This window comes from Anser anser (genome assembly GCF_964211835.1).
Source record: "Anser anser genome assembly, chromosome: 2".
NCBI lineage: Eukaryota > Metazoa > Chordata > Aves > Anseriformes > Anatidae > Anser > Anser anser.
Window position 1 is genome coordinate 53512132 of NC_139721.1, and position 24660 is coordinate 53536791.

The 24660-nt window shown below is 37.7% G+C and overlaps 1 protein-coding gene across 12 annotated transcripts in view; it reads left to right on the forward strand.

The window, feature by feature from the left end:
- Positions 1-24660, forward strand: part of PTPRM (protein tyrosine phosphatase receptor type M) — a 482484-nt gene that overhangs the window by 116248 nt on the left and 341576 nt on the right. Inside the window, exon 1 of one of the 12 annotated variants that reach the window (XM_083826610.1) lies at positions 20038-20276. The exons of the other annotated variants lie outside the window; for them this stretch is intronic. Coding sequence (XP_083682736.1) covers positions 20171-20276 — 106 coding nt within the window. The 5' untranslated portion in view covers positions 20038-20170. Of the gene's footprint in view, positions 1-20037; positions 20277-24660 lie in introns of those variants that run through there. 12 annotated transcript variants of the gene reach the window in all.

The window sequence follows — 24660 nt, forward strand, 5'->3', positions numbered from 1 at the left end:
AAGACCTGAAGTGAGAGAGAAGACAAAGATGACTTAAGGCATTTTTATTGGAAGAGATACTCAGCAAACTCTGCTCTGAAAAGAAATGGAGAGTGAAAAAGGAGTGAGAGAAAAAAGAGAGGATAGATATCCCAGAACAAAGTGTCTCGAAATATTGTGCATGTTCTGTTTTAAAGATAGTAGTGATGCTATTACTTGATGTGCTTTCTGTACTGCATATAGGTGAACCTAATTCCATAGCAACAGCCCTTGCGTTCTGCTGAACTATAAACTTCTGGTAATACTCTTCTGGCATTCTGGTAATACACTTTCCTTTATCACTTCAATCACATAAATACACAAAAATCTGACCACAGTTTTAAAAATACTCAGTGTAAAATTTATCAATTATTCTTTTTTTTCCAGATTTTAGCTGGATATATTAAGAGTTCCCCCCGTGTACTGGGGCTGATCTCCAGGATATCTCCTGGGGGCTGATTGCATCTAGCCCAGCTCAGAATCTTCCTTTGCTTTTAAAGGCTGAGCCTCCTGTGACTATTGTCACCCAAAAATAGCCAAAACAAGAAGACCACTTCCTAAAATCTGATCATAGCATCATGGGACTTCTCCATTAGCCTTATAATTTTGTATAAATACACCCAGAATGCTTAAAAACCTTGCAGATGGATGTGATGGATGTGCTAGTATTTCATTAGTATGTTTCAATTAGTTCTTTAAAGCACTTGTAATGTAGTTTGGGGTTTACATAAAATCGCTTTAATAGTTGTATTTCCCAAGAAAATGTTCCTCCCATATTTTTGAGAAATAGGAGAAAATTAGGAGAATTACAGGAATACAGGAAATTAGGAGAATTAGGAGAAAAACAATGTAAAACTTTAGGAGTGACTGTATAAACAAAACCTGCACACGTGCACTCATCCCTAGTATACTAATACATACACTAATCTATGATATGCACTAATGAGCCTTAGATAGAATTCACTTTTAAAAATCCTCTTAGCAGTCTTTGTTGTAGATTTTTCACCATTGCCCTGTGTTGTGGACAATATCATGTCCAAGTTCCCTCAAGCAAAGGTGAGACTCCACTTGAAGAGAAATGTTCGGTTTGCCTGCGCTTGGTCATCATGCTAGACTGAGTTCATCATCACAGATAAAGAAGGATTTTGCAGATTCCTTCTGAAGTGGGCTCTTGTCCAGTGGTCTTGGCTCAGACTGCTAGATTTTTTCTGGACTATTTCAGCGCTTATTACTGTCTCTCAAGCTGGAGTTCATACACATGGCTTATCAGTCATCTTGGCTTGCAGTACAAGCTATACATTCTTTTTCTCAATCACACCACTGGAAATTCTCTTTCTGTTCCAATTTTCATTCACTCGTTACTTTCCCCACTTGGATTTTGCGGAAGAGGTTGTCAGTATATGTTGCTTAGTCTTCTTGGCAGATGGAGGAGGTTCAACTCTATGTGCTTTTCTGAGATGATCAAAGACTTTAAGATTTTCTTTTTCTTTTTTTTTTTTTTCCTCCAGGGCAAGAGTCCAGACAAAGTAGGGACTGGTATTTTTATGGAAGGAAAATGATATCTATGTAATTTTATTTATCAGATGTCACATGGCTTGTATTTGTCTTCCTGCGTTTTTATCAGAAAACTAAAATAACATTCTGGTGATCAAGTAGAAAGATATTAAATTTGGAAGTAAACTATATTTAGAGTTTAGGGAGTTTTATTTCTGCCCATAAAGGAACTGAAATATGCTTTGGGGGTCTTGGGTCAGAAGATGAACGCGTTAGTCTGAGGAGGGTTGTTGATAGTGGTGCCTTAAAAGGTCAAAAAGGTCTTTGAGAAGGAAAGAAATGTTCTTTTTTTTTTTTTTTTTTTTTTTTTCAAACGAGAAGCAGTGGGTCTAAGGGCACAATTCAGCCAAGTGGTATCTAATTTCTCTCTTCATTTCATTCAGGCATTTTTTTCCTGTTCTTGTTCAAATCATTGTCTTAATGATTTTAATTAGTTTTCAGTTAACCTTAGCCAGAGAGTTACGTGATACACTTAAAAAATGATTTCAAGTAGCTTGTAAGCATTTTCTGAGCGACATATTTTAGAAAAAATAACTTCAGATAATAATGAATAGAACATGTTAGATTACTGTTTTCTGGAGAATTCTTGGCTTGAAAAGAAAATACTTTATGCAACAGTGTTGTAATACTAGACTGAAACAAGTACTCTCAGTTCAGCAGTCCCTTGTCAGTTGAAAAAATTAATGCACATAACATTCCTAATTTCAGGGAATATGCATCAGTGAGTTGATATCAATATATAATATTTTGTATAATTTGGTGGCAGTGAGGGGGGAAGTATGCTAGTTATGACATTTGATTTATTTTAACCCACATGAGACTGTTCAGAGAGTAGCTGTAGTTCAGTTGGGTAAATATTTTGGCTTTATATGTTATTTCAGTGGGACAAAAGTGTCATATAGTATATGTGCACCTATGTGCACATATTAATGGACACGTATATTTATATTTTATTGAATATTAATAGTTATTTGTGAGATATAGTCTTAGGTGAAAATTGTTGAGTTATATAAAAAATAATGTATCGTTAAATAAAAAAAGTACTCAGTACATTGAGCTTTAATCCTTGCTAGACTGTTACTATAGTAGAAAAATATGAGGCTATTGTTACTAAAGTAGGGCACTAGCACTCTAATTTTCTTGATAAATATAAGCGTGACCTTTAGTGAGCGGTACTAATCTGAAAATACATTAAACAGAGCCAAAAAAGGAATGACATATATATATATTTGTATGGATTGAATGAGACTGGTTAATCCACTGTTATTCAGTTTAAAGGGTCTCGTGAGTCAGCTGGAGTAACTACTGTAGCAAGTGTGGCTGTTGACTTTTCTCCACCTCTTTCTCCTTTTCTGTCTGTTCAAAGAATATGTGTTTATAATATTGTTCAAAAATACAATACAAAAACACTTACTATTAATGCCATCTCACCTTGTCCTGTTGAGCAGTTAAAGCAGGTACTTTGATGTTAATGCATGTATATAACACACATTTACAATAATACAGAACTGTAGACCCTCTGGCTGTACTACACTAAAGGTACCTTCAGAAAAAATATGCCAAACCAAACCAGTAGATCACTGTGTCTACATGGCGAGGTTTTGGTAGCAGGGGATGTCTTCAGGGATAGCCTCTGTGAGAAGAAACCAGGGGCAGCCCTGTGTTGAACACAGGCAGCTCCAAAAGGGACCCAGTGCAGGCAAGGCACAGCTGAGATCATCAGCCACAAGTGGGGAGCCTATGGGAAAATATATCAAAGAAAGGGTAAAAAATACTGCACAGCAGCTGTGAGAGAAGCAACTCGGCAGATACCAAAGTCAGAGGAGAGGAAGGGAGGGGGTGTGAGGTGCTCCAGGCACGGAGCAGCAGTTCCCCTGTGGCCTGTGGAGAGGCCCCTGGTGGAGCAGGCTGTCCCCCTGCAGCCCATGGGTCCCACACGGAGCAGATCTCCACGCTGCAGCCCGTGGAGGAGCCCCCGGTGGAGCAGGTGGATGTGGCCTGGAGGAGGCCGCGGCCCATGGAGAGGAGCCCATGCTGGAGCAGGTTGTCTGGCAAGAACTCTGGCCTGTGGGGGACCCATGCTGGTTCAGTCTGTTCCTGAAGGACTGTACCCCATGGAGATGACCCATGCTTGAGCAGTTATTGAAGAACTGCAGCCTGTGGGAAATACCCTTGTTGGATCAGTTCACAAAGGAGTATATCCTGTGGGAGGGACCCATGCTCTGTAGGGGAAATGTGTGGGGAGGAGGGAGCAACAGAGAGGAGCTGTGATGGACTGACCTCAATACCCACTCCCCATCATCCCTGCATTGCTTGGTGCCGGGTAAGGAGGGAGGTAGAAGAGTGGGGAATGAAGGAGTGAAGTTATGCCTTGGAAGAAGTGGGGGTGGGGAGAAGGTGCTTTTAGTTTTTTCTTTGTTTCTTGCTATCTTACTCTAATTGGCAATAAATCATTTTAATTTTCCCCAGGTTGAGTTTGTTTTGCCTGTGATGGTAATGGGTAAGCAATTTCCCTGTCATGGCCTTGACCCATGAGCTTTGTCATCTCGTTTTCTCCCCCCGTCCTGTTGAGGAGTGGGAGTGAGATAGCGGCTGCGAGGGTGCCTATCAGCCAGCCAAGGTCAACCCACCACTGTTACTTAGGAACTGTTATGTGTGTCTGACTTCTTACTAAAGATACTCCCTATCCAGTATATCACTTGGATGAGATTTTCCTCCATGATATTCTTGATCACTGTGGATGTGCTTACATCACAGCAGTGGCATCTTCAGACTTGGCTTTTAGAATGTGATAAATCTAGAACGTAATGATCTGTGCCAGATTCTCGCAGATTCATGCCCAGAGATACCTACAAACCACATATTTGCATTTGGGATGTAGTTGTGAAGATTCTTTTTCCAAACCAGCTGCTTTGACTTTTTTGATTTCTACTTGGGTTTCTCTTTCTGCATTGCATCAAATACGAGCTGCTTACCTCAGTTCTTTCTGCTGCCTCCTTACTTACCTCATGTTGATGTAATTATCGATACACCAGTTCTACTTTCTGCTACACCATGTTGTCAGTCTTCATCATCTTGCTAAGTTTGCTAAGTTTTCAGGGAGAGATCTTTGCACTTTCCTTCATGTTGCCTCACTGTTGGGAAGATGCTCCCTCTTAAGCAGACATGACTGTCCCACTGTTATTAATGCTTCATTTTGCCACTGTGTCTATTTAAGAAAAAAAAGTGCCTAAATCCCTTCCCATTGTTCTAGTCAGTGCTGTTGCATTATTTCATTGTTTTGCTCCATCTTTTATTTTCTTTTTGTAGAGCAGTTCTTGTTTAGTTCTCTGAGAGCCTATGATAACGCAAACAAAGTGTCTGTTGGAGCTTTTCTTCCTATATTTCTATTACTATTTTTGGTTGATTCTCCAGATCTTAATTTATTTCTCTGACCTGTGCTGGCTCTGCTCTTACTCCGCAATCCCATTTATACTCAAGTCTGGTCAAATTCATCATGGCCTATCAGCATTTTGGAGTTGTGGTGTTCCCATGGAGTGCTCTGGTGCTTTACCTGATAACTCAAACTCCTGCTTATCCTGAGTTGTTGTTAGTAAGGAATGCATGCTGAGTAGGGGAGACTGCAGTAGTGAAGCCATTTCTCTGATACCTGGCAGTCAGTCAGAAAAATATGGGTAAGTAATTTGTGCCCTAGAAGGCAAGAACAGAAGCATCAAGAGCAACAGAGTTGTTGGTTGGATAAAGAACAGAGGGGGAAAAAAAAAAGGATGTAAGCTTTGGAATGAATATGGATGTACATATATATGTACACATACACACATATGTACGTATGCCAGATTGCTGATTGCACTCTGTGTGGCAGTTGCTCTCACTGAAGAGGAGAGAATGAGAATACGGGATCAGAGCTGTGAAACAGGTTCTTGAGAGTGAATTAGGTAGGATCTGGAGTCTTCTGAGGAATTATTATGGTAAGAGCTGAGAAAGGTCAAATGAGTTAAAAATCAGACAAACAAACAAAACCCAACCAACCAAATATCTTCCCCTACCCAAACCAAAACACGACAACAAGAAAAAAAAAAAAAAAAAGAAAAATACACAGAGAAGAAGGCAAACTTTAAATCAAAATGTATTTTTTGAGGTGAATGTGTTGTTTGCTTATATACTGCTACAGCATGTCTTGTCACTGACAGTGATGCAATTAGAATTTTGCAGATTACTGTAAGAAATGCAAATATTGTCAAGAGTCTGCTCTGTTCATCATGTACTGGTTATAATTTCTGTTGTCCACGTATTTTGTTACAAAGCACTGTGCTCAGTTTTGTAAAATCCTTCTGCAGTGTCTCACAGTTCCAGTTAATTTCCAAGGAACAGTAGCATCATTTTTCTTCTGTCAGCAGTTGGTTTGATACCACTGAAGGGATGTCACTGCATTTACAGTGAGTCACTGGCATCAGCCTTTCATTCAGTTTAGAATTGTTCAAAATCAGTTATAAATCAAATCTTTACAGACTGCCAGCATTCACTGGATTGAAAGGATGCTTTGAGCAATGAAGACTTTTATGTTTGATCCAGTGTTGGTCAAAGCCAGGATGAGGATTCTGTTCGTGCTTTATGAGGTGGTAATATATAATTGTAATGACTGTATGTACATATCGAATGGCCTAGTATGGTTATTTGCATCCTGAATATCTAGTGTTACTAAATGTTTAGCAGTCTGTGTAGTGTCTGTAGAAGATGCATATAATGTTTATATAAATGATTGTTTAAAATAGCCTTTTGATGCATAGTTAGCAGATACGCATAGCTAGTGGTGTTTGCTATTACAGAATGTGGTTTAGTTGATGAAAAATGTACGTTATTGTTTAATTGTGTGTGGAAAGGCTGAGATTCCTTACAAAAAGATAAATCTTAAAGCAATCAGTTGGGTAGTCTATATTAAACCCAACTGCATTGTCTTACCATGTAAAGTTTTTGTGCTTTGACTTTCCAGCGTGACGTGTATTTTATATATTTTAGTACTGTATCATGTTCTTCTCTTAACAGGGATGCTTTTGTTCTGTTTGCTTTTGTATAATAGAGAATTCAATATGTTTCTTATTGAATGCTTTTTCTCCCAGATTACTTTATATAGCTGCTTTTTCTTAAATTCATTTGAACGCTATCCAGCTATAAATTACTATCAAGTCGTGGGAGTTGCACCTTGTTCACTGTGTTCAAGTTAGATTTTTTTACAGAATTTTCTAGGCCTGAAGCACTAGCATGTTTAGCAATTTATTGCGTGCTCAGGTAGTAGTTACAGGCATTGAGAATGTGCACGCCTCTTCCGTAAGCAGCTCCAGCTCGTGCTGATGCATCCAAGCCAGTTTCCAATTAACTGTGTAAGCTAATATCAGTTGCTGCTAATGTGGAGCAACATGGAGGTCAGCCCAAGCAAACCACACGAGTACAGACCCGCTAGCTCTGTGCTGCCATGGCTACAGTGCGAGCACCAAATGAGTCAGCTACTTTAAATACGTAAAAACTTAGTAGTGCACTTAATAGGTTCGTTCAACAACCAAGGCAATGCCACCAGCTGTGGTGAAGGTATTGTTTGTTGTGATGTTTTACAGGAACCTCACGGTCATTTTTAACCTCTGAGCTGACTTACAGATTTCAGCACCCGACCCAAAGCCTGGAGTTGCTACAAATACTGTGCATACAGTAAGGGAAAGTACTCTTTCTCAGGAGAAGTTCCCTTTTCTTGCAAAGGGAAATAAGAGATGAGTAAGCATCAGAATTGCTGGTTCTGAATCACTGAGGAGAATGTTCCTATCTTACTTAATAGGCAACTAGACAAGTTCCTTGAATGTATTTTGCCTACATGCCTGGTAGATTTTTTGGTAAACCGCTGGAGTTAATATGCTAAAGATTTATTTAATCTTTTGTAGTAAATATTCTCTATATATGACTTTCATTTTACACTTTTTTCTTCCTTTGCGGAATTAAGTATTTTGAGTATAAGCAGCGTGATTCCTGAGGTAATGCCTAAGGCAGAAAGAAGACTTTCTGGTTTTCATTTCAAGCAATGAGTCTGCTGTAGTATTTTGGTAACCATACTATACCAGGAGGAATATAACAGTTGCCCTGTTTTCTTATGCTTCACAGCAGCTGTCTGATACTTGTGTAGAGAATCAGAGAACATGCTGCAACTGTTGGAAGTGAGTGGGAGATACTGTGGTAGGGTCCACCAGTAGTTGTTTAAGATTTTTTGAAGATGTTTGATAAAAGATGATACGGTAAATTATGATTTATTTTTGTTAATCTTTGAGAAACTCTCCTCTTCCACAGAAGTCAGACAGTTTGTATGAGAGGTCTGTGGAATTCACTTCTCATTAAGCCAGAGTATTCTCAAAGCAACCTGGAAGATGAAGCTGACTGCTGAGGGAATTTCTGTGTAAGACCGCACAGTGCCACACACTGCTAAGCAAGCCCTCCAGCCTAACTCATTTACCTTGCTGTGATTACAGTTTTCCTGCTGGGGTTATATATAACACCTGCAATAATATATGCTGAGCAGCAGCTAACATAATAAGCCAGACACCAGAGCTGGGTTTGAAATGGATTTCCTGACAATGAAAATGTTTAGGATTGCAGAGTTTTAATGTTGTGTATTGGACACCCAGATTAGTCTCTCTCCCGTCTTCCACCCATAGTGCCAGCCGCTATCCCGCTGGTTAAGTGCGTCAGAGTCTTGTTCCTGAATCCCCTGCTAAATTAGAAGTACCCTGGCTAACCACGCTTTTTTTTTTGTGTGTGTGATTGTTTCCCCTCTGCGGAGTGTTTATGAGGTGTTCCTTCAGATGAGGTAAGAGAATTGTGATGGGAGAGAGGGAAAGCGCTTCTTGTCAAAATAACCAGGAATAATGATGGAGATATTTTATCTGGGGCTCAGGACAGTTGCCTTCGTGTTACATTCTGATAAACTGACATTTTCCAACTTGAATTGTCTGGAAAAGAAAAATTCAGTTAGTTCTGGCGGGGGCTCTTGGTTCAGAGACCATGCAGAATGTAAATCTTCTTTCCTGGGGCTATGCCTGAGACATGCAAATGTACCTCAGATAGCTTTAGTCTAGGCAGTTTGGGACCTCATAGCAATAGAAATGAAGTAGCACAGGCTTTAGTATAGGGGTCCCTAGGTACTCACTCAGTGCTGAAGGCTGTTACCGTACCTTCAGTGCCAGGGGTACCTTGCTCAAACTACTGCTGTTTGTGCTCCACTTTCAGCAGAGCTGCATTAAGGAGCAATACATTTTTTGTGCTTGTTTCCCTGGCTGTTTTCCCCTATTAGAGAGTGAAAATACTTAGCCAGTTTGAGAAAAGCTGTGACCAATAAAAAGCCTATGAGGACTGTGGATAAACAGTGAGTCAGAAAATGCTCCTCTAGGATCTGCACTCACTGCATTGCAAGAACAGGAGGAAGGGGAATAATCAGAGTATCCCTAAGTAAGCTTTTTCTTGTTTAGTAATTAATCTACTGGAAAAAAAAAGCCTCTTAATTTCTTGCAGTCTTCAGGGCTTTTCTTTCAGTCTCATGCTTATCCCATTAGATTTCTTTTCATCCATCCTGCCCTTTAGAAACTAATAAAGAGTGGATCAAAACCTTTTCCTTGCATCTACAGGCTTTAAAGTGTGTAACGTGACTGCCTCCATCTGAAGGCCTAAGCCAGTTACTTCCTGAGTCGGTAGTTTATTTTCTAAGACAGTTCTTCTGTATGACGAGAACATAGTCATAGCCACAGTTAAAACGCCAGTGAGCTGGAAATGGACCCCATCACTCTTCTTCAGGAGTGCAAACGTGATTCTTCAGGGAATTATTTTCTTGGCACATTATTTTAAGGCTTTTTGCTGAAATTAAAGAGGGAATTGTTGTTTCAATTATATTTATGGGAGATGTTTTTCATCCCCTATTACAGCACTTAATTTGTTGGCAGGCATTGATGACTGATAGCATTTTGTTAGCAGCTTGAGCAGTGACTGTAGTACAAGTGGCCAAAAAGTCATTGATTTGAGTGATTTGAGGCAGAGGTCATTAAATGCTGCATCGGAAAGCTATTTGGCAAACTTGTCATTCATGGAGTACTTGTTCTTTGGGTTGAATTTGAAATGACTGTGAAGTACGAGACAGCGATAAAGAAAGCTCCTTCCTCATCGCTGTCAAAACCAGGCCTTTATTCCAACCAGAAAAAAAAAAGTTACAGTTTAAGAACAGTTTGTTTTTAGCATCTGCCATTGTGCTTCTCCATTGTGTGGTTTAAATTGCTTCATTAACCTTCATCAAACCTCATAGGAAATACTCTATGTAATTTTAAAAAATCTGAAATACAGAAGAAGTGCACTGAAAAATGTCAAGAAATGGCACAGAGTGAAGTTTCTTCACTTAGTGCATAGGCATAAACATTATTTTTCAATGGAAGTAATAGGTACAGCCAAAACATTTAGGGGGATTGCATATTGCCACCTAGAATTTCTGCCTGCAGTGTGTCTTCAGGTGTTGCTGGACATCTGGACCTGTTGGACTTTTGCTTCCCTGCTGAGGACAGTCATGTGGCAGTACATCCAGTGGCAAATGCGCCAGTGGAGCTAGGTTAATACACAGGCAAAATAGATGGATTCTTTTTCTGTGTGTTGAATTTAAGTCCTCTTGTATTAGATGCAATCAGATTTTCCAAAATACCAGACGTAGTCTTAATTCCCTTGTATATGTTTGCAGAATTTGGAGTCACAGAAGAAGCAATTAAAAGGCTTTCATGAATTCCATGATCTGAATTAAAGAGCTCGGTACTTTTGTTCTCAGTGTTAAAGCGATATAGTTATTTCCCTCACCAGCTGAAATGCATTCTTCATCTAGAAGTCACAACATTTCTAATCAACTGCATTTCAGTAGCACAAAGGAAAAAAAAATACTGTCTGGACCTCATTGAAAATTTAATGATGTACACAACCATTTAATTACGAGAAAACAGGTGCAGGTAATTATCCAAGTCATAATGTTTCAGCGGCTAATAACATCAAATATTTGTGATAATTGCAAGCACCGATTGATCACACTTCTTTGCTTCTCACATGATACATATTTAAAAGCACTCTTCAATACATACATATTCATATTGGATCATGGATGCTACAGATGCACTTTTCTTAGCAGTAACCACATATATTGGGATTTTGCGTTAAGTTCAAATATGATTACACTGTTGCTTAAAATTCCACTATGTCATATCCCCCCATATGACATAGTGGAATTTTAAGCAACAGTGTTTTACCTCAGTGAGGAGGAACATCCTTCTGCCAGTTTCGAGTTCCTGATTTCCCCCATACTTGTGCATTCTTGACCTCTCCTCAACGTCCTGGTAAACTCCCGGGTCTGGTCCTGGTTCTGCTGTAGTGTGGCTCAGTAGGCTGTCCTTCACAGTTCATTAGCGTTCAGCTCCTCCCAGCATCACAAACTCCTTTGAGATCAGCAAAGGATGAGAGGAAGACCTAGTGCTAAGAAACCCACAGTGGTGTAAGAGTGAAGTTAAGGTGCACAGGTTCAAAACAATGATTGTGGAAAATCCTTGACAGAATTACGCACTTGGAGCATCATCACCCATCCCTGGAAGCACCTAAATATCATGTAAGTGGCTTGGTAAAGAAGGCACTTGGAGAAATCCCCTAGTACATATGCAGCTGAGCGGTATCACTCCAGCCTGAGCTCAGGAATTGGATGTTCTTTCCCAGAATGTGCGTCTCATGCAGTTGCACAAGGAATGCACCAAACACATGGTGACAATGGGATGATCCTTAATGTATTCTCTTGCTTGTCCTGTTGAGGGATACAAAAGAAAGAAAGAAGAAACAGGAATTTGAGAAAGAGGCTCTTTTATGCAAGACCTTTGTGATCAGAGCACCGCTGAAAGGAGGTAGTTCCTTGGCTTTTCCTGACGAGGATTCCTTATTAGGCTGCCACACGTCACATGAAATGCAGTAGCCTTTGAAAGCTCTGGCTTGGGCTGATGGAGGTCCTGTTCTGAGGAGGTCTCTCCTGAGCAGAGGGATGTCACATACACACTCTTGAGCTAGCACCTATGGAACTGATGCATCCAGTAAGTATCGTGCAGGTCAACATGAAGATGCTATTTGAGTTCTGGAAGCTCGCTAATTAGCAGCACCAGCAATGATTGCATGCCTGAAACTGTAAATTATCACGTTCTAGAGTGGACTTGGTCAGCAGCAGCAACAATTTTTCTTCACAAGTGTTTAAGATGCTATGTTAAAATTAAGGCAGCCTGTGAGCCTAAATTTTTGCAGTGGAATAAATTGTTGTTGCGTGTATAAAGAGATGAGTTATCTTTCAGCAATGCAATTTACGTCTTACGTATGCTGTGGTGTTTTGCTTGCCATGTTTAATTTTAGCATGAAGCATGTTTGTGGAAGCAGGAAATTGTTTGCAGAAATTACTTTTTGTGGAAAAATATCAATTCAGGCATTTTACTCACATGGCTTACAAAATATAAGCAGCTTTACTGCGTGCAGGGCATTTTTTTCCCCCTGTGTTTTAGTGTAGCAGTAACAACAATTATATAATTAGTAAGAAGTTTATTATTATTTTAGTTACAGCAAGGATAAACTATATTTTGCAAGGGCATATTATAGGGCCTATTGAATTTAAATTACCTATGCTAACTGTTTTAGTTTGTCTATATCTAGCTGTACTTTTACCTTAACATGAAATAATTAGAGACCATTTTTTACCTTCTGTGAAAATCTTTACAGAAGAAGAAAAAAAAAAGCCAGTGGAAGTGGGTACGGTATTTATTCATCAGTGCAGTCAATCATAAGGACTTCCACATGTATAAGTTGGATTTATATGAGACATAGTCTTCACAGGTGCACAGCACCGGCAGGATGACAGTATTTCTGTTGTGGTATACATCCATGTCCAGTAACCTTGTACAGCAGGATTTACTCAACTTTCTGCGTAGCCTTAATATTCAGATTAGATGCATCTTTTTCTATCAAGTTATTCACCCTGACAACTGGTAGATATAATTTTTACTAAACAGAAGTGATGTTCTGACTCAGCAGCAAATGGTCGTAAAAGAAAATCTTCTCTGAGTGAATTACTTTTGAAATCTGAAATCTATCATTATTATAGTCTCCTGAAAGGTATCCAGCAATGCATGTGTGGAATTACCCAGACATAAATAAAAAGTTTTGTGTTTTTCTTTCCCATTAATGAATTTGCCGTTGAAGTTCTGGGAAGGAGCTCCCCTGAGATCTCTATTTACTCATACCATTGTCATTCAAGTGAAAGTACTCTTTTGGAAAAGCTAGTTCTCCACCAGCAATATGGAAATAAAAATTGATACCTCAATGATGCTTCAGCCACTAGAGCGATGCTATTTATCTTTTGTGTTTGGCAAATGGAGCCCCTCCTGTGTAAGGGAATATAGAAAATCCTCCTGTATAATCTCAGGTTATCTGGTTTATTTCACTGGTGAGTTTTGTTCACATTGAGAAGAAAAGTGTTTGAACTTACGTAATTTTAGGTCACTGTTTTGCATGCTAATGGATAGACTTCAGATGACCTCTTTTATCATGAAGGTGTACATTTCCTTTTTTTGGCAGTTTGACAGTCTTTCCGTACTATTGCAAGTGTAAAGCCCAACATACGTCCCATTTTTTTGTATTACAAATCTTAAATAAAAGATATTTGTAAGGAAAGCAAGTTAATTGCTAAAAGACTTGGTCATTTTTGTTACTTTGAGATTCTGGGGTTTTGTTACTTCAACAGTCTGTTCTCATTCCTATTCTGTACAATTCATGTGCCATCATGCTTCTTGGGAGAATATATTTATTTGCAAGACTGTCATTCTCTTTTCCTTCTGCTTTAAGCTCAGTATGTGCATGAGATTTCTGCAGTCAGGAAGTCTTCACAGTGATTCTGTAAATTCTGCTGAATACACTAGCCATGAACTAGTCTTTGCCTCAGCTGTCATGTTTGTTACTGTATGCCAGATTTCTCTTTGCTACCTCCAACTCTAGATGCTTTTTCTGAGCATTATTACTATTCACAGATTTATTTCCTAACGAGGGCTTTGTTGGTGTGCTGCATTTTAGCATATCAATGATACAGAGTCTAGGGAAGCACAGACTGTCAAATTCCCTAAAGAATTCTGGGATATCCTTTTTTACTTAATAGTTGCCTGAGCTTTGCTTTGCCTATTAAAATGTGTTCCTTTATGTTTTTCCTCATTTACAGAAAATTTGATGGAACATTTGAAGATAGGTCTAAAAAAGCACACACATTAATATTTATGGCTGCATGTATTCCAGCTCCAGAAGGCCTGACTAACAATTGGATATAACCACATTGATTATTTTCAATACATCTGCTGAGCCACAGGATATTCTGAGCAAGGTAGTTGCCTCTGCTTTGAAATGAACACATGAAGAGATTCCGTTTCACTTGGCTTCCAAACACACAGATGCGTTACATTCAGGATAAATGATGTTAGTCTGCTTTTTTTTAAGGCGTTCTTCAATACTTGATAGAAAGCTTCATAACACATACTTCTTCCCATGTCAAGGTTAAATTGTGAAAAAGCATGTTTTTAGAAACTGATGGAATCTTTCTGCAATTTTTTGTTGCTAATTAAATGCAAATAGCAGCAGATGACACTAAGTTTTGCCCTCATCCGGTATTCTTTGTCTACAATTCTGAAGTTTGTTATACAAGATGTGTTAATTATAGCACAATAATTAAAAGTATAATTACTGTTTTTCTTTATTCAGTACATTCTTTGTTATGGTATCAAAAAGCATTATGCCTCAAATATTCTCATGGTCTTTTAAAAGAGCCAAATCCCATTGTTAGAAATGATGTTTCTAAGGAAATTATAAAGTGTCTTTTGGAAGAGAAATGCTGTATTGAAATAAAACAAAACTTCCTGATGGAAGCTATTAGGACAGCATACTTAGGAGTTCAGTGACACGTGTTGATTATAGTAATGCATTGTATCCGACGAGGGGCTGAAGTTAAATTACACTTGGCCTGTCCATCACTGCCATTAACTTCATCTTCACCTCATTTTCTTATGCTAGGCTAGATCCATGCAAATTCTCACAACTGAAGTTGTGAAGGACTGTATTGTGTATGCATTGCTTGTAATTCAGAGAAATGCTAAGCTTTTAGGAAGGAGTCAGGGTAAAATGAATTTTCTGTATCATTCTTTCCTCTTCGGCTTTACTACTCCCCCCTCTGTAAATCAAATGATTTACATCATTTACTCATTGAATGGTTTACATCTTTTTTTTTTCTCTTTAATAACAAAGAAAGAGTAGACTATTCTGTTGCAGTTATTTTACGTTAGTTTGAGGGATTGCATTTATACCTCTGTCTTACACTGAGGAAATCTAAGTGTAGCTTTATTTTGCAGTTGCAAAGGGTTTATAGAGATCCCTGAAATGTTTCTGCTTTTAGACTTGAGCAGGAATGTAGTTCTTAATTTTATTAAATTTTTGGGGGGAGAAGAGAAGGATTTTTGTGTGTGCATGTCTGTTTCTTTACATGGAACACACTATGCTTTAATATTCCATGCACTCAGACAATGGCACTTTCCCAGTATATAGAAAAAATACAAGCTCATCTTATGGTCTCATGGTATGTACCAGATTGGTTTTGTTGGTGTCAGGCTTTTTCATGGGACACATCTACAACCTGCCTTGAAGTCTAGTTCAAGATACCTTCCGGTTAATAAATGTTGTCCCTTTTTATCTTGTGATAGGAGCCAGAAGAATCTGTGCTAGATAAGCAGATGAGGATCGTAGGTTGGTCTGAGGGGGGCAAGTCAGTAAATCATGCTTTGTGGTCAGTAGAATTGATAGCTGTTGGAAGAAAATTTGTAGGGCAAGAGACATTTCAGAAATAATCAAAATATCTACTAAAATGTTGGGAGACTATGCTAACATTCATTCAAGTCCAATGCATATTAAGATTCCCAAAGCAGTTCTTTCTGGTATTTTCCAGTAGTGTCATTTTTTACTAAAGCAATTTAAAGTTGCAATGAGGCCTTCCTGGGTTCTGTCAAATGAATCCACCTTGCTAATCCTGAAACACCTTTCTTTTGCCTTTTGAAACGAAGTGAAATAGCTCCTGCTTTTAGAAGCCTTTCAAGATCAGGTTATGTTTTCAGCTACTATTTTCCTGTACTGTCACATCATCCTTTGTAAGAAATGTAATGGGCCACACAGCTATTCTTTTCTGTTTTGGAGGTAGACCGTATCAGATGATCACAATCGGTTTTCTTGATCTATTGGTAGCATGAGATCTAGGAGGGCCATAAAGGTTTTGCTTACAATAGATAAAGGATCAGCAGTTATTGAGGCAGGGATAGACATCTTGTATCAGCTCTCTGAGCTTAAGTTCATGAAGAAACGGCTCTGTTTCAATGGGAACATTCAAAATGTGATGCAAGTATTTGATTTTGCTATAAATGCTTTTGCAGAAGATCTGAAACACTAGCTCTTTGTTTCACTAAGTGCTATCTCTCATAACAAATGTGAAATTTTAAACGTCAGTGTTGCTCAGGATTTCATTTCTTACTGAGACTTGTACAACCAGAGAGGAAGAACATACATTATTATTTCCTGTGGACGAGCTGAGATGATGTCTGCTTTTTGGGCAGTAGTTTCACACATGCTTGTATGAATTTGACCAACACCTTTCCTACCCCACTAGGGAGCAGTGAGAAATGTGTGTACCATTTTCAGTCGCAGTACTGGTCTACAGTGGCTTAAAGAGTAATTTAAACTGTGGCCTGATTTGCCTGATTCTTCAACAGTATGCTCATTTGAATCAAGGCAAATTCATGGTTCTAATGAGGAAACCTGCAAAATAATTAATTGAAATGCTTCCAAGCCTAGCGTCTGCATATCTACCTGGTAGGTTGCCTAACAGATTGTTTATCAGTAATAGTTGAAAAACTTCGTTATCTGTTTCAAAAAACAATAACATTTGTAACAAAACTTCATTGCGTACCAATAGAAACTAAAGGTTATTAAAGGTTATACATTAAAGAACGCGTTTCCTGAGAAAAGACCTTTTGGTCCTTCTGTCAGCATGATCTCTTTTCTGTTTGTTAAAAAATACTGGAAAATTAAAACCTGGAAAATAAACATAAACACTAGGTTTATTCCTATTTTATTCAAATAAGGAGAAAAATGAAAAGCCCGGAAAAAAAATGTTACTACTAAGTTGTATTCTATGAGTCAACAAATAGAAGTGCATTCCTTCAGCACAAGTTGGTTACCTTGATATCTCTTATGCCCGCTAATGCTAGATGTTGCTTTTACATGTGTAGTAAACAGTCTTTCCATTTCTGGCTTCAGGTAATAACAATAATTTGTCCAGTGTAGCATATGAACAGCTTCACCGAGCTTGTTTTTAACATACCTGCCAAATAAATGAAGGCATGCTGTAAACTGTAAGATGAAGAGGCCTCTCCTACATAAACTGGCTAAAGTGGCATAGAAGTTTTTGGTGTCTCTCCAAGATTTCTAATTAATTTATATTTTAATTCAGCTCTCATTTCGTAGTGACACCTATCTCAGGGTCAATTACACAGATGTCTTTTCTAGAGATGTTCTAGCTACTACTTCTGTTATTCCCATCATCATCTTCAAAGTTTTTCTTTCCAACATGCAAAACAGTATTACAAATCCCTCAGGAAGAAACATTAGGGAGATAGATACCCTTTGTGTTCTGGGTGAGGAAGGGAGAGCTGAGCCAAGAAGGTGCGTTAGGAAAGTGGCATTTTGAGTCATGAAGGTGGAAAGCATGGCATGTTTTCTGTAGTGAACAGTAAGTGGTAGATGGGAGAGTGTAGGATATTTACCTCCAAGTAGCTGAATTACTCTTTGCTTGGGAGATTATATTTTGGAAAATGTTAATTGTATAGCTAGATTATTTCTTAATATTTTCAGCAATATTTAAACATATTTGATGATTTCAGATCCACAGAATTCCAACCAGTGTTGTTGAAACAAAGTTAAGAGAGAAAAGTTGACAAGTGAAACTAGTTGCAGCTCTTCTGTGTCCTTCATGAAACTGAAGTTACATCCCTGTCTTGTAAGGATGAGTGTTGGTCCTGCTTGATACGTATTTTTTCAAGATAACATTGGAAATTACGATTAATAGCTGTCCATCACCCAATACTCGTTAAATGATTTATGGCGACAGGGACTTCAGGAGGTCATCTGACCCAACATTCAAAAGCAAATTGAGCTTCACTGTTAGATGCTATCTGCAGCGTTTTGATTTCCTTCAAGAAGGTCAAGACAGTGGCTCCAAACAGTGACATCTGCCACCCAAGCGGCGTCTTTTAACTCCAGTCATTGATTCAGCAATGCTAACTGCTGCTGTGCCAATCCTCCACAGAGTTCTTGTGGACTGATCACACTTGTCTTTGCCATGCCACCTCCTCCAACTTCTGTGCACTGTGGAAGAAACACAAAAGCTTGTGTGGGACATGAGTTTCTGTGGATTTTTATGTCAAAAAAAAAATGACTAAAAAATACGAGTTTTCTTTAATCTCTGGGTTCTTAACATGTGAATAGTCAGGATAACTGGAGTAGACTAATCTTGACCTCTAGTATAGAAGCTATTCCCAACTGGCTCAGGTTTCATCATTTGTACTTAATATTTGCCATGGAGAACTTTTATATTAATACATTTGAATTTAATTTAACAACAGTCTTATTCTAATAAAAGTCATGAGCACCTGTGAGTTGATGCATCAAATAATATCCATATTCCTTTTCAGGAAAATATTTGATGCCCCGAAGCAGTTTTGACAATGCGCTGAAGCAGACTGCATTCCCCCTTGACCCTCCTTACCACCCCTCCCCCCCCCCCCCCCCAAGCTAAAATTGGACACTCAGGAGGAGAAATGTTAGTTGTTATCATCATCAAAATTATAAGGGTACATAGTCATCTTGATGTGTTGTGATTAAAGCTTCAGCTTTACTAGAAGATTCACAAGTAGGTTACTAACGAAATACAATCCCTTGTGTATATTTATTTTTGCTAGAGCTATGCATATTCAGTAGAAGCATAGCAAGTAAGTATAATGATCCTGTGAACACGTTTGTTACCCAACAAGTGTGAGAAGTACCACTGAACCCAGTGGTTATTAATGCCAACAAATTCTAAAATTTTAAAACATTACCTTCATTTGTTCCCTTCTGTTGATCAGCATATATTTTCTTCTCCCACTCTGTTTAATATACATGTTTTGAGCAGTCATCCAAAGTCATGTTCCTTTGATAAATACTTGTGTAAGCTTTAATCTTTTAAATATTTTAGTACTGATAGTGTTGCATTGCAAGACTTAAACATAAGGAGCACGTATTATGATCTAGATCCATCTATGTAATTGACGTAATAGTTTATAGTGTAGTGCTTCCTCTTAAAAAATTATATAAAGAAGGGAATGTAAGAAAATAACCCTTGAAAGTTGTTTACACATTATTCTAGCTTATGTTGAGCTATGTCTAACTGGAACAGTAAGTATAGTCTGTTTCCTATTTTAGACAATTTTAAAGATCCTTCCTTCCTTCCTTCCTTCCTTCCTTCCTTCCTTCCTTCCTTCCTTCCTTCCTTCCTTCCTTCCTTCCTTCCTTCCTTCCTTCCTTCCTTCCTTCCTTCCTTCCCTCCTTCCCTCCTTCCTTCCTTCCCTCCTTCCCTCCTTCCTTCCCTCCTTCCTTCCTTATCTCCTTCCCTCCTTCCTTCCCTCCTTCCTTCCTTCCCTCCTTCCTTCCGTCCTTCCTTCCCTCCTTCCTTCCCTCCTTCCCTCCTTCCCTCCTTCCTTCCTTTTTTTCGTAGTATTTGGACTCAGGGAGTATGGTTCTCCTTTTCAGGAAAAAAAATATAATTGAGAACAGTGATAATGTATAAAATGTTACTTTTAAATGTTACTTCTTTTTTTTTTTTTTTAGCTTTCCAGAACAGGATGTGCATTGTATCTCATTTTTGTAGATGCCATGTTTTTGTTTCAGTTCTTCTGTGTGAATTGACAATTACTGTCCTTGTTTCATGCCTCTTTGGAGAACTACTAAAAGCTTGTAAATATGATAAACATCACAAGGATTGTGAAAAGCAACTTTCACCACTGAGGACTATTTGGGAGAATCATTTGTCATGCAAAATAACCACAAATGGCACATAGCATGTAGATTGCCCTCTTATAAACTAAGCTCTTGTTAGCTGATAGTAATAAGATTTACACTCATATTTATCCAAGAATGTCAAATGTTCTTACAGAACTGAACAGCGCCTCATAACTACCATGAGACTGTGGTATCCTGCGTAATTTACAGACAATCTAATTGACCTGGGTAGGTTAAGTGACTCACTTGAGATAATGAGTCAGTGGCAGAGTGTGAGATAAAGCTGAGAGGTGCTCACACTGGTTGCTGATTCCTAGCAGTGTCCACGGTCCACGTACTCCTTTCTACTCTAAAACGCCAGGGCTGACCACTAATCCACCTTTAACTCAAACTTCCATTGAAATAAAAAATGACCTTAATGAAAGAACTATTGGTAAAATCCAAACATTTTGTAATAGATGTTTGCACTCATCACTGGGCAGTTACACTAAAGAAATGTACTAGAAGCAATTCAGGTAAGATGATAACTGTTGATTTTTCTTCTGATGTTAGATATTTGTCTCACTGGATCTATTGGTTGATTCAAGCAAAGTTTCTTTTTATTAACGCAGGGTCAGCAAAAGTCCTAATGCTTTAGGGAATTCTGTTTCAGAAAGCCTGAGTACACCTCTTCAGCCTTTACCAAGAGATCGAGCATGGTATCAAGTGCTCCATGTTTGAGGGCTTCTCTCGATTCATTTTACTTTGCAGTTATGCATGGAAGTTCGTAATCTTATATTACTTGCCTATAGCACCTTTTTACAGATTTCTATTATCAGGTCAACTTGTAAGCATTTACATTTTTCTACGTGAATAATTGGAGTAGCAAGAATGCCTTGCTTCTCTTTGTTATGCAGATTACTTTTGAAGGGCTAGAGATTTGCTTTGGCAATTGAAATCTCTAAATGTCCATTTCCAAGTCTTCAATTTCAGAGACTGAATCACCGTGCAGGTGTATATTGGTATTAGTCTTAAGTTTCAGCAGCTTTGGTGGTGATACGCAAGTCATGGGAATCTCTTCTTACCTAGGATCAATTTGACTATTTTGAGGCTAAAAGCTGCAAAATTTTACATGAAGATCTGTGGCAAAACAAAGCAGGAGGATCAGGAAAAAATTGCAGAGCTTTTAGTAGACTGTTCAGTAGAATTATTTCCTCTGGATTTTCTATTAAAATACCACCTAATTTTTAAAAATAGTGAATATTTATGTTACCCTATTATCATGTTATCTGAACTTTCATGACACATCCAAACCTAAAATACTACTTACCTGTGCTATTTAAGTATTGGAGCCATTATCTAGTAATTACAGTACAAAGTATCTATTCCTCCTTATTCTCAGACATAAAAAAAAAAAAAAAAAGGTGGGGGCAGTGGGATTTGCAGGTTCCTGTCTACATTTCAGTAACTTTACTAACTGAAGTTGAGTAGTGTAAAAGGGAAAATAGGACACCTCTACATCCTTTCATATCTGAGACAGATGGAAAGTAATAAATAATAGCAGAATGACTAAATGTTTTATGGTAGAAATTTGTAAGGAAAGATAAGATACAGGAAAATATGGGTTTCAGTCTCCCTGCAGATATAAGCTAAGTATTAGAGAATGTTAGTTATTTCTGTATCATCTCAAGTTGGTATCATATCAAGCGCAAACAATGTTTTCTGTCTGTTTAATAATGCGCTATATCGTTGAAGGGAATAAAACACTTTCTGCTTTCTTCCTTATGCTTGATTAAAAAGTAATTTCCTGGTAGTGATGATTTTCTTGGGCTTTTGAGAACCCTTAGGCAACATTCACTAGCATCTCAGAAAATCCTCAGTGTTTTGAGAGTTTTTTTTATTTTATTTTTATTTTTTATTTTTTTAAATTGGACCGAAATAATGTATTACTCTTTGAAAGGATAAGAAAAAAAATCTTTTTAGTTGCTATGAAGTGAAAACAACAATACAGAGAATAACTGAAGTGCTGTAATTTTGGCTCAACTATTTTTTTAGTTAGAGAATAATTTAATATTTTAAAGGTATGAAATATTATTGTCGTTGTTTGATCCAAGATTAAAATTAGTTCATCTAAAGGATGCTTTTCACATGTAGTTTATTATATGTAATTGGTGGATAGATAACTGATGGATGTAAGGATGTGAACGCTTTCCATAGCAGTCAAGCTTTAAGATCCTGATCATGTGTTTAGGTCAGGCATATGATGTTACTATTTGCTTAGTTTCTTTTAAACTAGAAACTTAGAAACTTCTTTTAAACTAGAAACTTAGTTTCTTAGTTTCTTTAGTTTCCCTCGTTAAGTTCAAAGGCTCCATGTATCTTGTAGCAATATGCCTAGTACCCACAAGGTCGGGACAAACCAGACAGTAAGATCCAGGTACAGTTTTAGAAAGTCTGATAGCCATGGGTGCGATTAATAGAAATTAAGGAATTGGGAGTCAAGGTGGAGGAAACAGCAAAAATCAACAATTTAATTAGCCTGATAACGTATTAAGCATCTTCTCAAACTGTTATAATTGAGTAAAGAAAGGGGGTGGGTTGTTGCACGTCGTGTCAAAGTGAAAGTACACAAGGAGATGCAGAGGAGGAAACTGAAGAAATTGATGAGGTTGCATCCTTGGTGGATGGTCAGGCGTAGTGTGGCAGGACAAGAAACTCCAGAGATTTGAAGAAAGAATTAGGCACACAAATTCTGAGAACTTAGATTTTGTAGGTCAGAAATAAATATTATACACGTTAGTAATAATAACATGCTGAGCTAGACTGTACTCAAAAAGGATGCTTCCTCGTGAGTCCAAGTTGTTCATAGAATTATATACTTCTTACAGGTTCGAGTTTTTAAAGGAATTAGGTTTTATAGGATTTGATTCTTTTCCTAGGCCTTTGTTTCTTCCTTTGCTTTTTGTTCTGAAGGATTGGAAAACAGTAATTACGGACAAAAGATGAAATGTTTACTCAGGGTGTTTCCAGACAGCAATTTTTCTAATCAAGTTTAAAGATTTTTAAATCAGTGAAACTAGGCTTATAAATTGTAATCATTTTAAGTTAATTTTTGGTGCTGATCATGTTTTGTTTTAAAATGCATGACTGAGAAAAAAGAAAAAGGAGACAATTATAGAGAAGAGTTCGATTATTCCTTGAGCTAGAGCTAGGGCGTAAGCTAGAGTTACAAAGCCATAGGTGGATCCTGAAGTAGCTGTTGTCAGAGGATATTCCATAATTTTTGTCCATGGATTATGAGAAAACAGGAAGACTCATAACACATTCTTCTCATCTGCCAAACAAGGCTGGAAGTTAAATTACTTCATATTAAGCAATATTGTCAGCCTCTACGGCTCGAAGTAGTTCTGGATGAAATCTTTTTTTAAAAAGGCAGTGAGAGCTTGTCAGCCATTGACGTTTTTCAGTCATTGCATTTTCACTTTCCCAGTATGACCTCTCTGAATTTTATTACTGAAATACAAGAAAAGGTGACAGAGTATTATAAAAAGATGAGAGGAAGCAGTATATTTGTAAGAGTAGACTAGTTCATTTTCACTGACCTCCATTACAATAATGATATCAGCCAGTCCACTGAAGTGATAATGAAGTAGAAGTAATTAGGATTTAATAAAAATCTCCCTTATGTTATTCTTTCAGGAAATTAACTTACACTCTGTTAAAGCCTAGTGAGTTCTACCTCCTATATCATGACAAGCTTTATCAAAATGATGAGCAAAGAGTAGGAATAGCCTACATACATTTAACTATTAATTGTTCATCTTATGGTGATGTCTGTCAAGTTACAGCCTGCATAAAAAGTCGAGTCTGAGTATGATGAAATGGATGATGGTGCTGCCTAACTGGAAACTTTCCTTTCTCTTAAAATAAGTGCATTTCAAGTAATAACAAACCCTCCCTAGATTTACGAGAGAATAAAAAGAGGATTAAATTTCATCTGATGATTTTTTTTTTGAAACAAGTTAGTTCAAACTTTAAATGAAATGAGAAGAAGTGCACAGCTTTTTTAGCATGACAAATAATTAATTCTGTGCATGAATGGCATTCTGTACATAGCTGCTTGTTGTGCTTCACATGGCAACTTCTGTGTCTCAGCAGGCCATTTCAAAATATTTGTTTAAAATACCCATATACTTCAAGAACTATGCTTATAAGGATTTTGTTTTAAATGTTCTCAGTGTGCTCATAAATCCTAGTCTCTGATCTTGTCAATGCATACTCGTACAACACGTGAAAAAGATTTCTGACATCTGCTAACATAAGTGTGCGTTTGCTTTTTGGTAGACTATTCTCAACTTTTCTCAGGAGATGATAAGAAGGAACACAAGGCAGAGGACTTGGAAAAGTAAGACAAGTATAATGAAGAGAGAGAACTGCACTTTGTGTTCAGATTAGTCCAACAGAGTTTGCAAAGAATCCAGTTTGCCAAAGCATCTGGGCTTTTCCCTGTGTTTCAGAGAATAGGTGTTTTCTAAAGAATACCTTTGTAGTTTATTTTCTACCTTTTCTGAAGTACACACTTAGGAGTTGGGACTGTTAAGGAGTCTGGGTATCTATGACAAGAGCAGACAATATCCAAAGTAACTTTAAAAAGTTTATTTATGGAAAAACATCTATTACTGATTTTTTTTCTCCTTTTTATTCTTCCTTTTTCAATTCCATCCTTATTTTGGTTTGAATATATAGCTTGAAGCCTGTGTTTTACTATATACAAGGTACTGTCTAATACACACAAAGTACACTGAAAAATGGGGGCTATATTGTTTTTACCTTTGCTAAGTATTATAATTATAGGTAGTACTTTCGATAGTTACCAATATCTGAAAAATATCTGGGCTATAAATGAAGCTTTTTATTTTG